This window comes from Castor canadensis, chromosome 17, assembly GCF_047511655.1.
Source record: "Castor canadensis chromosome 17, mCasCan1.hap1v2, whole genome shotgun sequence".
Lineage (NCBI taxonomy): Eukaryota > Metazoa > Chordata > Mammalia > Rodentia > Castoridae > Castor > Castor canadensis.
In genome coordinates, this window is record NC_133402.1 from 55441837 (window position 1) to 55457346 (window position 15510).

General features: G+C 46.3%; 1 protein-coding gene across 1 annotated transcript in view; it reads right to left on the minus strand.

Moving 5' to 3' along the window:
* The window catches only part of Slco2a1 (solute carrier organic anion transporter family member 2A1), an 83217-nt gene that overhangs the window by 41789 nt on the left and 25918 nt on the right, over positions 1-15510 (minus strand). Inside the window, exon 2 of the mRNA XM_020165714.2 lies at positions 2034-2171. Coding sequence (XP_020021303.2) covers positions 2034-2171 — 138 coding nt within the window. The remainder of the gene's footprint in view (positions 1-2033; positions 2172-15510) is intronic.

Below are 15510 nucleotides of genomic sequence, written 5' to 3' on the forward strand. Positions count from 1 at the left end.
GGCCCCATGGGCTCCTTCCTCTCCATGACTCTATATTCCTCCATTGCCGCTTATCAAAATCTGATCTACAAGATCCTTTCTCTATCTCTGTAAATAAATGTTATATCCGTCTTTAGATCTTTGTCCACCTGTTCATTCCTGCCTCCCCAGCAGCTAGAACAGTGTCCGGCACACTGCTGGTGTTCATTTATAGGTGTTGAGCCTATCCCAATTGCTCAGGAGCGTCTGCAGCAAGGCCAAGGGTAAGAGGCTACGGCACATCGTGAAGGGTGTGACGTGCGTGAGGAAGTGGCCTGGTCTCAGCAGAGAGTTGCTCTAGCCCCAGTCAGAGGTAGTTCCAGGACTTTCTGAACGCTGTACCTGGAAAGAGAACTTTATTCTTACACTTCTTGGGTTTCATTTCTTTCCTTCTTGCTTCACTGTCATTTCTCAGGAACGATTGAAATGTCAGGCTGATTCAGCTGTGCTAACTGAAGCTGATTTGAAAAGGCCTGTGTGCGAGGAGATGGAGGGTCCTGACGGGGAAGAATGGGTGCCTCGGCACCCCCCATCTGCAGAGGTGCTCCTGCCTCCCCTGGGGTCTGGGTGAGTTGGACCTCCTAGGTATTGTGACCTCGCTCTCAAGCTTTTCTTTAGCAGTGGAGTCTCTGAAGAACTATTTTTCTGTAACAGAAAACACACCCTCAAACTGCAGCTGTTCTAATTAAGGGAAGAGGGCCTCAGGCCTTGTCCATCAGTCTCAGAGTGCCCCCGGAACGGCTCGGTGGACTTTCTGGGAGGCCATTTGAAAGCTATCATAAAGCCCTTAGTGACACACCGCACCCTTCACTGTCTCAAATTGCAGGGGATCCTACAGTACTGGTGGCCAATGTCGAGAGGGATGGCCCTGCTTGCCTTATCTGCTCAGCCCTGGCAGTCCGAGTGGACAAGAAGAGCTGCTGCTTCCCCGATGGCCCGGCCTCTCTCGTCCTCCACACCCCTTCTCCTTTCCTTGAACTTCCAATTCCCAGCCTGTGCTCCTTCACCCTTCCCAGGCAGTCCGGCACCAGCAGGCCTTGGGACTGTGATCTGCAGCCTGAAGGCTCATAGCCACTGCACTACTCAGTCCAGACAGCTCACCTTCTCTCCCCAGAGACTCACAGATGTGGTTACACCCAGACACAATCGTTACCCACAAATCCTCAGTCACCCAAAGACACAGATACACACAGAAACAGAGTCACACACCAAAACACATGGTCAACCAAAATATTCAGCTACACAGATACATGCAGACCCCCACACACAAAGTGACACCTAGTCACACACACAGGATGGTTAGATCAGAGGAATGGACTGTCTGATGGCATTTGCCTGAACTCCTGCCCACATGCATGACCTACAGTCAGATTCTTGAGGCGTTCATCTGAGTTTGGAAAAGAGAAGATGTAATGAGTAATTATTTTCATTTTGATTGAACTATACCCCAGGGGGACTATCATTTCCCTTATTTGCTCAATCATCTGCCTGCTATCTTAAACAGAGCCTACAATATGTGCCAACTAGCTCCTCCCTGTCCTTTGAAAAATCTAATTGTTCCTGGATCCACATTTTTTTTTTAAACTGGGCAATCTGAATGATTCACAGAGTTCATAGATTTAGCTATTGTCTGAGCTAGGCGGGAAGCACGTTTACCTTTCATGCCAGCTTTGATTTTGATTACCAAAGGGGCTAGAACATTGTGTTTAGAAAGATTCAGAGGCTGTGTCCGGACTCAACAGGAAGGAGGACAGTGGGTGATCAGGATGCATACCAGGGACATGGGACAGGATCGTGCTGACACAAATGTCGGAGGTTTGTCTCCTTGCTGTCCTTCATGAGGACATGTGCCGGGGGCATTATCACAGTCAAGATTTTGGAGGGAAAGTCAAGGAGGTGCGTTCTACATCCCGATATGGGGAAACCTGCACATTCAGTCCACTGCTATGCAACTCCCAGGTCCTGTGGTCAGGGTGGTGCACACGTGGTCTGACGGCCCAGTACTTCCTGCTCACCTCATTCAAGCTGGAAATGAGACCTGAGGAAGAGCTGGAGAGCCCAAAGCGCTTCTCGATGGTGGTGAGGCTGCTCTTGAAGTAGGCACTGTACAGGAGCTGGCAGAGCTGCAGGAGGCCTTGGCAGAGCACGAACATCTGGGGAACAGAAAACAGTCCTGTAAGGCCTCTGCAAGGCTGACCCCAAGTGCCCACCCAGCCTTCCACTCAAGGGCCTCTGGGGCTTGGAGGCCCAGCATCCAGGCCTGTCTCCTCCCCTGTTACATGGGAACACTTACTTTGCAGGGTGGTCCTGAGGGTGAAATGCCATCATTATGCCACACAGGAAGCACTCCAGAAGTGTTAGCCATTCGTAGCTTTACCACACTGTTATTGTAAATAGTCCATAGGGAAAGTGATTCCCAAGGGAAAGGTCAAGCATCAAGGGCATTTGGCACCATGACTTGCTCCCTAACAAACACGTGCTTCTTCCTGAGCACTCCTGACCTGTCTGCATTCCCTTACTCATTCTGCAATGCCCACCTCTGATGTCTCCAATAAGGTGCCACGATGCCTGTCCCCAAACCACCTGTTCACATCCTCACCAAGCTTTTTATCATGGCTATCTTGGCCTCTTGTCAGGGATATCTGTGATTATACTTGTCCTCCTCTGGATGGATGATCACAGCCTTGGGGGAATGGACTGAGGCCATTTGTCACCTTATCCCACCTGGTCCCACATGTCTTACCTTGTGCACACTGAGTAAATATGAGCGAATAGAGACAGAGTCATATTAGGCAAGGTGAGAGAGAGATTTGATGACATTCTTGTCAGCTACAGGATGAGCTCTAGGCCCTTCTGGGTTCTCAGCAGATTGGACTACAGGCCTGAACAGACTCCAAGCCTGGACTGCCACATTCCCAAGGGCCCTGGAAGGTGTCCTTCTAGGTCATGCTTTTCCCCCAGGGAAGGGTGGGTTGCTGCTATGTTTCATAGTTTGCCAAAGTTTTTCCCTTAATTGAAGGACTGGCACCTCAGAAGCAACACGGGTTCCACCTTCATTTCCATTTCCCTCCAAAGCTGAGCTTACTGTTCTGCGAGAGCCATTGCTCCAGGCGGTGGGCTTTCCTACCTGCCAGAGCAAAGCCTTCATGAGGCCAGTTTGGGGCTTCTGACAGAACCCAGAATTCACTGCTTGTCCAGGCATTTATACTCACGGAGGTCATTATACCAAGGAAACCATGCACCTCTCCAAACTGCCACCTGCCTCTGAGCCTACACAGCTACCTCCCTCCTCACCAGGGACAGAAGAAAGCCTGTCTGCCTGAAGCCAGAGGTGACACTTCACTCCTGTCTCCCCAGGGAGCCTCCACTGTGTTTCATTTCATACCCTGGAATCTTCTTAATATTTTGTGATAAATGTATTTTTGAAAATACCTTTCTTTCTTTCTTTCTTTTCACAAATGGGTAAACTGAGATCCAGAGAGGGGGAACCTAAGTGCTCATCACAGTTCCTTCCAACAATAGACATTTTTGGAGCTTTTGGTGCTAGTCAAGTTGCTAGTGACTCGCACTTGAGATGCCCGGAGTAGACTGGGTCTGGGCCTGTCTCTCATTCATTGGAGCAACTTTAACCAGATCCCCTATCTTGGATCTTTGGTTGCTTCCTCAACTGTGAGGTAACTGGCCTAAATCAATGGTTCTTAACTCAATTTTGAGTCAGCATTCCTTGATAGGGGGAGTGGGGGTGAGTTTGAAATAGAGGCTAGACTCAAACCTAGATCTGCTGAATCAGATTGGTGGAATAAAGCCCCAAATGTATCATTTGGAAGAGTTCCCCCAGAAGAAATTGGTCAGTAACATGGATTACAATCACTGAGCTAGAAGATGCATTCGGGCTCTGACCATCTATGTGCAGAGTGTAATTCATAGGCCCTACCACGATAGGCAGAAGGGAAGGTAAGACTCTGGAACAGGCTCCTACCATTTCTCCCTGGGATTACAGGTCTCTTATCTGCCCCCGCCAAGTCTTCCACCAAACCACTCGAGAGAGAGCTCTCTCAAACACAAACGTGAGCACATCACACCCAAATCAACTTCTCTTATTGGCTTCCACTTCCTGTGAGACAAAGACCAACACCCTTGGTGTGATATCCTTGTGCTATAGGTCCTGCACCCTGCCTACCTCTTTGGATCCATACCCTGTTGAGGTCAATTCTATTTTGCAAAGATGGCCACACAAATATCTCCCATTCACATGCACCTCTTACAGTGTGGCAATGACACTCCATCAAGAGGAGGGCTGTGTGCTCTCCTCTGAGTATGGCCAATCTTAGTGACTTGCTTCTATGGAGGAGAATGAAGAAGACACGCTAGGTGACTTCAGAGGCTAGGTCCTAAATGTGGGCAAAGAATCTTTCTGGACCTTTCTGGCTAGGATCCTTAGAACTCTGACATCGCATCGAAGGGTTGCTCTGGCTTCCTTATTCATGAGGAGGCCACACGTTGGTGTCCAACTGACAACTCTAGCTAGGGTTTCAGCCCTCAGCCAATATCAACTGCCAGACACATTACCCAACGAGCCTTCAGATGACAATAGTCTCAGCCTTTGGTGCCAAGTAGAACAGAAATGAGCTACTGTGCAGATTGAAGATTTGCCAGCAAACTGAATGTAGTTATTGTTTGAAGCACCGAGTTTGGGGTTGCTTTGGCATACAGCATCGGAGAGCTGCAACATCTGTTGCCATAACCTTGCTCCTCAACTGCCATCATGGTTATACTCTCCAAGGTCCCCAGGGCACCCAGCAAGTTCAGTTTCTGAGCATTAAGCTCAGAAGAGATTAGTCGCCCTCTGTCCAACTTAGTAATGCATTAACAGGAATGACTAATCCTTACAAACTTCAGCTGTCTCATGAAAGGAAGATGGGATGGGGGGAAAGAAAATCTGTCTCAGATCGTTTCCTGAAAGATGTGCCTTTGCCACTTCCCGGTATTCTCCCCAGGGCTAATAGGTGGAGGACTCCAGCAAGAGTTACAGACACCTTTCCACCTCCTCCAACCCTTCACAGAGCCAAATTCACCACCAGGTGTTGGCCACTGCAGCTGTAGAAGGTCTGAGGCCCTCATGAGTGCCCTGGCAGAAGTGCTTGGATGCATGTGGGCCCCAGGTTCCAGGGGAGGCCACAGGCAAAGGGATCAACCATGTGGCTACAAGAGAGGAGAAAATGCCAGGAAGAGAAAGCAGTAAGTAAGTAGATGGATGGTTCAACAGAGATTTCTGCCAAGAGTCAATTAGGCTTATAGCCTAACTGGCCCCAAATCTGTTTTATGTGGTTGGGACCCTGTGACCATGACCTTGGATTCTCAAACTTCTCAAATACCCACTACATGACTAGCAGAAGATGGAGCAAGAATGCTTGACACAGTGTAAAATAAATACAAGCCCATGCCTTAAGGAGGGCACGGTGTCAGGCTATTTGCAGATGGATGGTGGACATAGGAAGGATGAGCTAGTTGGGTTTCAACCGTGTCCTGGGTTTTGATTGTTTGGGCTTGGGGGTCAAACAGGTCAAGGTTCAGATACTGATTCTGTAAGGAATGGTAGGACCTTCAAGAACTAAGGTGGTCATGCTGAGCTATTCCTTCAACAGTAAACAGGTGCTGTAACACCTGAGTTGTGAAGATTGCCCCAGAGGATGTGTTTAGGGCACCTGGCACCCTATTGGGCCCAGAGGGAGATTCAGTAAGCTGTGGCCACCCTCACTCTCTCCTTGTGCCCCCAGCAATGAACTTCCGTGGCAAGAGATCTATGGAGCAGTTTCTACCATGTGTTACAGAGAATACCACTTGCTCAAGATACGCCCTGGAGAAAAAAGTTTGGAAGACATTACAAAACTCACTCCTCCCTCATGAATCTCTGCAATGCATTAGCATATCCAAGTCTCTGAGGAGTCAGTTGTCTGCTTAGCTGCTAGGTGTGGTGGTATACACCTGTAATCCCAGGCATAGGTAGGAGGATTGCAGTCTGAGGCTGGCCCAGGCAGAAGCATGAGACCCTACCTGAAAAACACACTAAAGGCAAAAAGGACTGGGAACATGGCTCAAGTGGTAGAGCCCTTGCCTAGCAAGCACAAGGCCCTGAGTTCAAACCCCAATACCACCACCAAAAACCAAACCAAAACAAAAAACCTTCTTAACTTTGTCTTACCCAACTTCCCCCATATTTCTTTAACTATGTAACTCCACCACTACCACCACCACTGTTTTCCCCTCATGTAATAGATCATAGAACTCTCAGAATTTTTTTTTTGTGGTGCTGGGGCTTGAACTCAGGGCTTTCACCCTGAGCCACTCCACCAGCCCTATTTTTGTGAAGGGTTTTTCAAGGTAGATCTCATGGAACTATTTGCCTGGGCTGGCTTCAAATCATGATCCTCCTGATTTCTGCCTCCTGAGTAGCTAAGATTATAGGTGTGAGCCACCAGTGCCCAGCTGCAGAATATTCTTTAGAGAAAGATAACATGCCTGTTTTAGGAAGCAGAATTTGAGTTCTGTGATTTCATCACAAAATGAAAAGAATACGAAGATTTATGACGTATTGGCCAGTTAATGCAGCACAGCATCATTTTCTACCTCCTCGCTCTACTTGACATTTGTTGCTTCACAGATTAAACCACACTTCTGATTTATCATTTATTGACATCTCCTCTCATCAGAATAGACTTTCTAGAGGAAAGGTGATGGGTGATATTTATTTATATGGCAGTATAGGGTTTAAACTCAGGACTTTGCACTTGCTAGGCAGTGCACTTGAGCCATACCTCCAGCAAGTTTTACTCTGATAATTTTGGAGATAGGGTCTCCAATTTTTGCTCAGGCCTGCCTGGACCTCGACCCCCCTATTTTATTTTAGTCTTCTCGCCATCGCTAGGATGACATGCATGTTCCACAATGCGCAACTTTTTCTGATAAGATGGGGCCTTACACACTTTTTGCATGGGGTTGGCCTGAAACCACGAAGTTTGGGTGACAGGTGCACATTACTGTGCCTGGCCATTGGTTGAAATGGGGGTTTCATGAACTTTTTGCTTGGGAGGGTCTTGAACCATGATCCTCCTAATCTCAGCCTTTCGAGTAAGTAGGGTTACAGGTGTAAGACACTTGTGCTTGGCTTGATGAGTGCTTTTTAGAACAACAAATCCCCAGTGGTTGAAACAATGTCCCTAGTTCACAGTTTGGGCTCAGACTTTGCCAACTGAGCAATATCCCTGTTAAGTACTCCGATCGCCCACTTTCCAGAATATTTGGTCATCAGAAAAGCCACTTTGGGAGGCTGCAGATTTGTCTCTTTGATCTGTCCTGATCATTTAGAAATTTCCCCTTCAACTTTGCTTCAGTCTATAAGCCACACAATCTACAAGACACAGAACTGTATTTGTCACTTTAGCGGCTCCACTTGCTTACTTGGCTCAACTCTAAATCTTTGGATACTTATAAACCCAAAATAAAAAAGTTAAACATTTGCAACTATGTACACAGGGACTTTCTGGTGTACTAGAAATGTTCTACCTTTTTTATGGTGGTGGTATTTATATAGGTACAGTTTACATTGGTCAAAGCTCATCAAACACTTAAAGTCTATACATTTTATTATATGTAAACTTGACCTCAATAACATAACTAAAGAAAAATTACTTTGAGGAAAAAAATTCCCAATCGTGTAGCTGTTCAAAGTAATGTTCTGCTCTGGAGATTCCAGACTTTTCTGGTTTTGTTTTTGTTAAGTGCCAACATAGGCCATAACAGGGGAATGTTTATTTATTCAAGAGGCCTACCTTGAAAGGTTCAAAACCTAAGTAATATCTAGGCTTATGTGTCCATGCTAATCTAAACGTCAAGGTTTACGTGAGTTATGAAATGTGTGAGTGTTTGTGTGTTAAAATTAACAGGTCACCCCTGTAGGCACCTCTTTCAGAGGAAGCCAGCAGAAAAAAATCCCATATTGGGGGAACACATTCTTGCAGGGTGGGATGGGTGGGAGGCTCTTGGATGTCTAGATGTGAGGGCCTCACTCCCAGCCCCGTTCTCTCTCCATCCCAACAAATATACAGCAGGATGTGACTTCACTGAGATGATCCAATGTACAGAAGCAAGCCCTCTAGGAGCAGGAGAGACAGGGCTGACTGACACACACCACTGATGACCTCCCAGTTGGTTGGAAACAAGTGCTCTGTCCCCACATGGCAGCTGTCTGCTTTGCCAAACATGTCTCTGTCTAAATGGAACAATTCTTCCAAAGGGAGGAAAACAAGGAAGGAAGGGAGAAGGGAAAAGAACAGCACAGGGAGTCCTTTCTCTCACCCCATAAGAAGCAGGGATCACTCAGGAATGTACCAAGGGCCACTTTCCAGTTCTCTGAATGAGGGAGCAGACATTGGAGGTCTGCTTGTCTTAGCTCTTCTGACCTCTGGGAGCCAGAATCTAGCCTCAAAGTCCATTCTGTTCCTCCTCTCTCTAGACCAGTGCTGACTGCACCCAGAGAGATACGAACCCATGTAAGAGAGCCACATCTTTTGGGAAGGAGAGTTGCATACAACCACACTGACCATCCAACTGGGCTTGGGCAGCAGTGGCATTTGGGAGCTCCTTGTCACTGTCAACTGAATTCTATCAGGAAAGTTAAAATCTATTTACATTTTTCTCTACTTTAAAATTTTTTTTTCATATCTTGTATCAATGTAATACATGCATGTGTTTAAAAAGTCAAGCAAAGGCCTGGCATAGGGGTACATAGCTGTAATCCCAGCTACTTGGAAGGTGGAGGTAGGAGGATCAAGGTCTAATCCTGGGCAAAAGCACAAGCCCCTATCTGAAAAACAAACTAAAAAACAAAGAAAAATGACTGGGGGCATGGTTCAAGTGGTAGGGTGCTTGCTTAGTAAACAGGAGGCTCTGAGTTCAATCCCTTTGTGTTACCAAAAACAAACAAACAAACAAAAAAACAGTCAACGGCATGGAAGGGCTTGGGATGACAAGCCAGCCTGCACTCAGCTGCAGTCACCACCTGCATGGCAGTTCAGGGACACCCACCTGTGATTTCCAGCTTTACTTTTTCATTAATCACACCCACACATCTCAAAATACTATGCTTAGCCTACAATTTCCTGACTTGTCACTTTAGAGTGCATGCAATTATTATAGAAGAGGAGTCAGCCCAACCTTGAATAGATCTGTCACTATTTTTATTATTGTCACATCACTCTACTTTGAGGCAAGCACACTGGGAGCCAGAGGAGCAGGGATTCCCTCCTGGGCACAAACACCCACACTAGCTGAACGCTTCCTTGACTCATGCATTCTCTTGGTTGTGTTTTCCCTGGAGTGAAGAGCTGTTCTGTACTAACACCTTGGAGTTTAGCTCCACTTCTGTTTCTGCCTCCTGCCACACCTGCTGATTCTGTACCCATTGCCTCTGGGGCTGGACCAAGCCTGAGGCTCCCCACCACTGGAGGCCTCATGTTAGAACCTTAGAGTCTGCCTCCTTCACTCTATTCCATCCATCAACACTTCCCAACCACTTGTTCATCCTGTGGAAATTACTAAAGTCTTTCATCAACTCATAATCTCCCTCCTTTTTAAAGTTTTTTTTTCTGTTACTGGTTTTTTGATCATTTTTTTCATTCATTACTTTCATTATAATGATGAGGAGAGACAAACATGATCAGCTGGCAATCTTGAATTATAAACCCAATTTATTTTCTGATGCTAAGTCTAGCAGACAAAGCATTCTGGCCCCAAGTTTTTCAGTGGGAAAAAGAAAGATTCCAGAAAGCTTATGTAGATGATCCTTAACTGGTGATGGGGTTTCATTCTAACAAACCCATCTTAAATGGAAAATATCCTAAGTCAAAGGTATAAGTAATACACATGTAATATACTTAATCTACCACACAGCTTGGCCCGCCCTACCTTAAACATGCTCTGAACATTCATACTTGTTATAGTTGGGAACAGTCATCTCAAAGAAAGCCTATTTTATAGTAAAGGGTTGAGTATCTTGAGTAACTTATTGAATACTATTCTGAAAGTGAAAACGAATGGTTGCACTTTCACACCACAGTAGAGTCAAATAATCATTTAGTTGACTCTTCAGAAGTCAAGGACCATTTATATTTGTCAGTGGACTAAGCTGTGAAACCAAACAGTACATGCACATCTTCCTCTCCCCCTGCACTACACTCAGGTGTCCTGCTACCTCATTTACGTGACTGGATCTTTCCAATGGGGCTGTGTGGCTCCAACAGAAGGTTCTGGATATCTCTGTTCATCTCTACTTACAGCTCATTCTCAGTCCTAGCTGGCAATTCACCAACAAAACAAAACCTGAGAGGTGAGGCTTGGGGATCCAGGGGCCCTAATGCAATGGGGACAAAAAGTGTCCCAATGTTGTCAGAGATCCAGGAAGCTGAAGAGAGAGGAGGGACTGAGCTGGCTCCTCTGGGACCCACCTGAGAGGCCCTCAGAGTTAGAAGAGAGAGAGGGAATCCTCCCTTGTCCTTCCAAAAGATGAAGGAAGAAGCAAAGCAAATTAAATGTGCCAGCATCGAGGGCTACCTTTAGCCAATCGGCCTGCTCACCCCTGCTGTAACTTCTACAGGGCGTGGCTTTGGAGCTGAACCAAGGCCCAGTGCCCCAATGGGGACCATTTCTTTCAAGAATTAATTCAGGAAATTAAAGATGTTCCCATGCAGGAAGAATGCCTACACAAGATAAAGCTCAGAGATTCCAAATAGCCAGCCTAGGGTCAAAGTTGGTGATAGTCACAGTAGTAAGAATAACAAGTAACTTTACTATTATTATGAACTAGAAAAAGTCTTTGACAAAACTGTGTCCTGTTGGCTCTTGAAAGTATAAAAATCAGAACTAAAAAGGAGCACAAAGATTTTTATCATAGCCTCCTTATTCCTTCCAAGAGAAATAGCCAGTTTTGGGGAGCTGGGCTTGGGACCTTACCTGGAAGAGGAGGTTGACACGTGCCAGGCCTCTGATGGTTCCCTTTCCCCTCTTCTTCTCTGCAGTGTCCCCTTGCCAACATCTGCTGTCCACAGAGGGACCTGGCTGTCTACAGGGCTCCCCTGGTAGGCCTGAGAAAAACCACTTTCTGAGGCCCATGGGAACTGCTTCTGGAAGGAAGGTGTGTCTGGCCTCAGTGGTGGCCACAGGAAATCATAGAACACAGGGAGCCAAGTTCAAAGGGGGACTCTCCTCCCACCTGTCCCACTGCCTGGGGGACCCTGGCCAAGGCATCTTTCCAAGCCAAGTCCTGAATGAATTGAATTAATGAATTTTCAACTATTTTTTTTAGCTTGTACACTCAGCTTAGACAAAAAAAAAAAAAACTCACTTGAAGCCTGTCATAAAAGATACAATTAAAATATACACTGGAAGTCCTAAGCTGCATGAATTTGTGGGTTTTGTCATTATTTTATATCTGTTTATTTTTTATTATTATGACTAAAAAAGATCTTTGATAAGATGGGGTTCAGGGAGGTCCCTGGAATGGAAAAATCAGAATAACATAAAAATGGAATGCACAAATTGCCATTACTATGTCCTTGTCTGAAGTCTAGGGCACAAAAAGAGAAGCAGACAAGCTTTTTTGGCCCATAATAATACAAGGAATGCTGAAATGTATTCTCTTGTAGCTGCTTTGTGCTGTACTGGTTCTTTTCTAATGAAGGAAGAACCTCACTAAGCTTAGCATCAAAAAATAGATGGAAGGCTAGGCTCAGGTCTTCCATCCTAGCTATGAAGATCCAGAGATACAGTGGTTCAAGGCCAGCCCAGGCAAAAAGTTCATGAGGCTCCATCTCAACAAATGGTAGGGTATGGCGGTACATGCCTATCATCCCAGCTACAGAGTGAAGCATAAGTAGGAGGACCGTGGTCTAGATCAGCCCAGGCAGAAAGTGAGACTTTACTTTGAAAATAACCAATGCAAAAAGAGCTGGGGGTGTGGCTCAAGGGCAGCGAGCCTGCCTAGCAAGTGTGAGGCCCTCAGTTCATCCCCCAGTACTACCCAAAAACTCTCACAAAGAAAGAGCCTCCCTCTCCCGGTTTTTTGGGGGGACAGTACTAGGATTTGAACTCAGGGCTTCATGCTCATTATGCAGGCGCTCTACCACTTGAGCCATTATGCCAGCCCATAACAAAGAAATAGATTGGGTTTATAATTCAAGATGGCAGATGGAGCAAATTTTGGTGTCTCCTTGTCCTTCACACAGTGGCACCCTGTGTGATGAGGTGAGATTTGTGACAGGGTGAAATGAAGAGCAAAAAGTGAGAGATTACCTGAGGGTCTGGGTCCAGAGGCTGGATTTTAGAAGTCATAGATTTTAAAAAAAGAAAGTTCTGGAAAGTCTGAAATATGAGCATGGGAGACTAGATGAATTTACCAGATTAATTAGAAGCAGTGCTCAAGGTTTCCTGGAAAAATAAACACGTTGAAACAAAAGTTATTCCTGGCATTTATGTAAATAAGTGTCTAAATTCTACTCCAGAAATTCTTAAAAGTTGTTTCTTTTTTTTTTTTAGGTCAGGAAACCTTTCCCTGATGGAGAAGAAGCACCATCTTGTCTTTTGGAGAAGTTGGTTGGAGAGAAATTTGTTAGGTTGAAATGAAGCCCTGGTAGGCAGCCTGCTTTGAATTCATTTGTGGCAGGAAAAGGACATGCAGACTCTATGAATACGGAAACTTTGCTATTTTATATCCTTCCTAGTCTTTGTTCTGATAACAAGATGGGATGTCAATATTTTTTTCCCCTCACATCCTGGAAGGGTTTGAAGATGAAGCCCTTCCCTTCCTGCCTTCAAGAAAGCAAGCCAGGTTTTCAGACAGAGAAAGTGAGGGCTGGGGACATGGTCTTTGACGAGCTTAAGACCTTAAGAGTGGACCTCAAGGAAGCTGACCAGTTTCCTCAAGCTCCCCTCCAGGGAGGGGTCCCGGGACCAAGAAGCTAGGTCATGATCACTGAGGAGCTTGGAGGGGAGGCATTTACAGATATCAGTTCACACCGTCATCTATACATCATGATGTGCAATTGTAGAGTTCAAGGGAAGGGGGTGCCACCTAAATGGTTTTCATCAAGGTTGCCAGCTCCTAACTGCCACATTCAGTGGACTCTCCAAAGGATTGCTTTACTTTAGCTTTATGGGGTTTGACACTTGCCATTGGTGATGTCACCTGCCACCCCAGTCATCTTGATCTCTCTCTGACTGTTCTGTTTCTTCTTAGGAGTCCTCATACACCTCTCTTCTGTCTCCTACCAGACATGATGGCATCCAGGGTCTGTCCTTAGCAACCTGTGCTTTTCCTCAGTGTCCTGCTCAGCCATCCACTAGGCCACTTGCTGAAGACCTCCCTCAAACTGGTCTCTTCTCAAACAGTGCACCTCACATTTCAACTTCAACTTCACATCAGGGCATTAAACCCATGCCCCAAACCACAACTCTCCCCTTCCCCCATAGTCTCCTCTCAGTTCCAGCTCGTCTTGGGACTTCCACCTCCAAACCAAGTCCCAAACCCGCCACATTCTCTATTCTGCCCTCCTTCAATCCCAGCCACCTGCAGCTCTTACCTGGTCCACTATCATGCCTTCCTGCCTGTCTCCTATGCCCATTTTCTCCTCCATCCCACCTACTTCATAAAGAACTGCCAGAGAAATCTTTACAGAAACTTTTTATTGAAGTATGATATTCGCACAGAAAATGAATAACTCATAAGAATACAGCTAGAGAAATTTCACAAGCTGGCTATACCTGGGGGACCTGTACCCAGATCAAAAGATGGATCACAGCCATCTTCTTCCCAGAAGCACCCGAGAACCCCCCCTCTGTCACCACTCATCTTGCCTCCAGGGTAGTGACATTCCTGACTTCAAAGAACATAGGTTGGTTTACCCTTGTACTTTGTAGAAACAGAATCAGTATGTGCCGCATGATCTCTTGAAAATGGAGATCAGAGGCTGTCACGACTGTGGAAACCCTTCCAATGTATTCCCACCCCCTTGATTCAAATCTAAACCCAGCATCCAGCCCACAGGGCTCTCCTACCCCAGCTCCTGTCTGCCTTCCTTCCATTCTACCTGAGCTTCCCATCCCAGCAGCCACCTCTCAGGTGCCAAACCACCTCCAATCAGTGCTTGGTAATAATCAGTTGAAATGTATAGCGGTGTAGAAAATTCATGGCCCATGTCACATGAGGTGGGTCCTCAGAACTTTTGGGGATTAGGGACTATTTTCTCTGCTTTGGGGGTGGGGTTCTTCACTCCCACCCCCTCTTTTGGCTGACTTCTCACTCATCTTTCTAGTGACAAAGAACCTCCCTCTTTCAGGGCCCTGAGCACAGCTTGCAATTACCACCACCAGGAGTGTTTGGGGCCTTGTAGCAATCCTGACTCCTTGTGCACTCTTGTCACCAGTAGGACAGGAGGGAGATGATCACAGAGTGGGGCACTCTCATGAGGAAGAAGCGATCCTCTCCATAAATAATGACGAACAAGCAAAGCAAAAGGAAAATATAAATGTTGTTGAATAACAACATGAATTACTTACACATCCAAAAGCCAGAAGTGAGTGATGTAAAATTGTCAAATTGGGTTGTAAATGCATAGTAGAAACAGATAGGTTTGTTTTATTGTACCCATTTATTATGAAGGCATGGAAAATTACTTAGTAAAGTGTTGCATATTCTTTCACTTTCTTCAGAATAATTCCCAGGGCCAACTCCATTCCAGAATGTCCAATGAAATCGTCTCAATTAGGAGAACTGAAGCTCTGGATCCAGTTTTGACTCCTGGCCCTGCCAGATTTGTTTTGGCAGATAAGAAACCAGAAATTCACTTCTCTGGGCATGAGGAGGGATGAGGTGCCCTGGGGCACCTGGTAGGGAGTCCAACGAAGTTCCATCAGGAAAGAGTCAGTGCCCTGGCAGGACAGCAGGAGCCTTCACTCAGGGAAACCCCTGCTGTGGGGCGGTCTGCATCCACCCACCACCCGTTCAGCTCTGGGAAGACTGATAAAGCTTAACACACCCAGCCTGCTGGAAGCCACAGGGAAGGTCTGAGAACAAAGTTTCTAGAGTTTAGGCTGGGCATGCATCTCCTTGGGAGGTAGAAATCAGAGGATTGTGGCTTGAGGCCAGCTTGGACAAAACAGTTAGCAAGACTCTATCTCAAAAACAAGCTAGGTGTGGTGGTACACATCTGTAATCCTGGCTACTTAAGAGACAGAGGTAGAAGAATCACAGTCTGAGGCCAGCCTGGGCAAGAGGATGAGATCCATCTGAAACACACACTAAAAGCCGGAGGCTTGGGGGCATGGCTCAGTGGTAAGTGCCTGCCTAGCAAGTTCCAGCCCCAGTACCACCAAAAAGTGTCAAGAGTCTGGAGTATGTCCCCAAATGGCAGATGCATAAGAACAGGGCATGCAGGCTGCCCA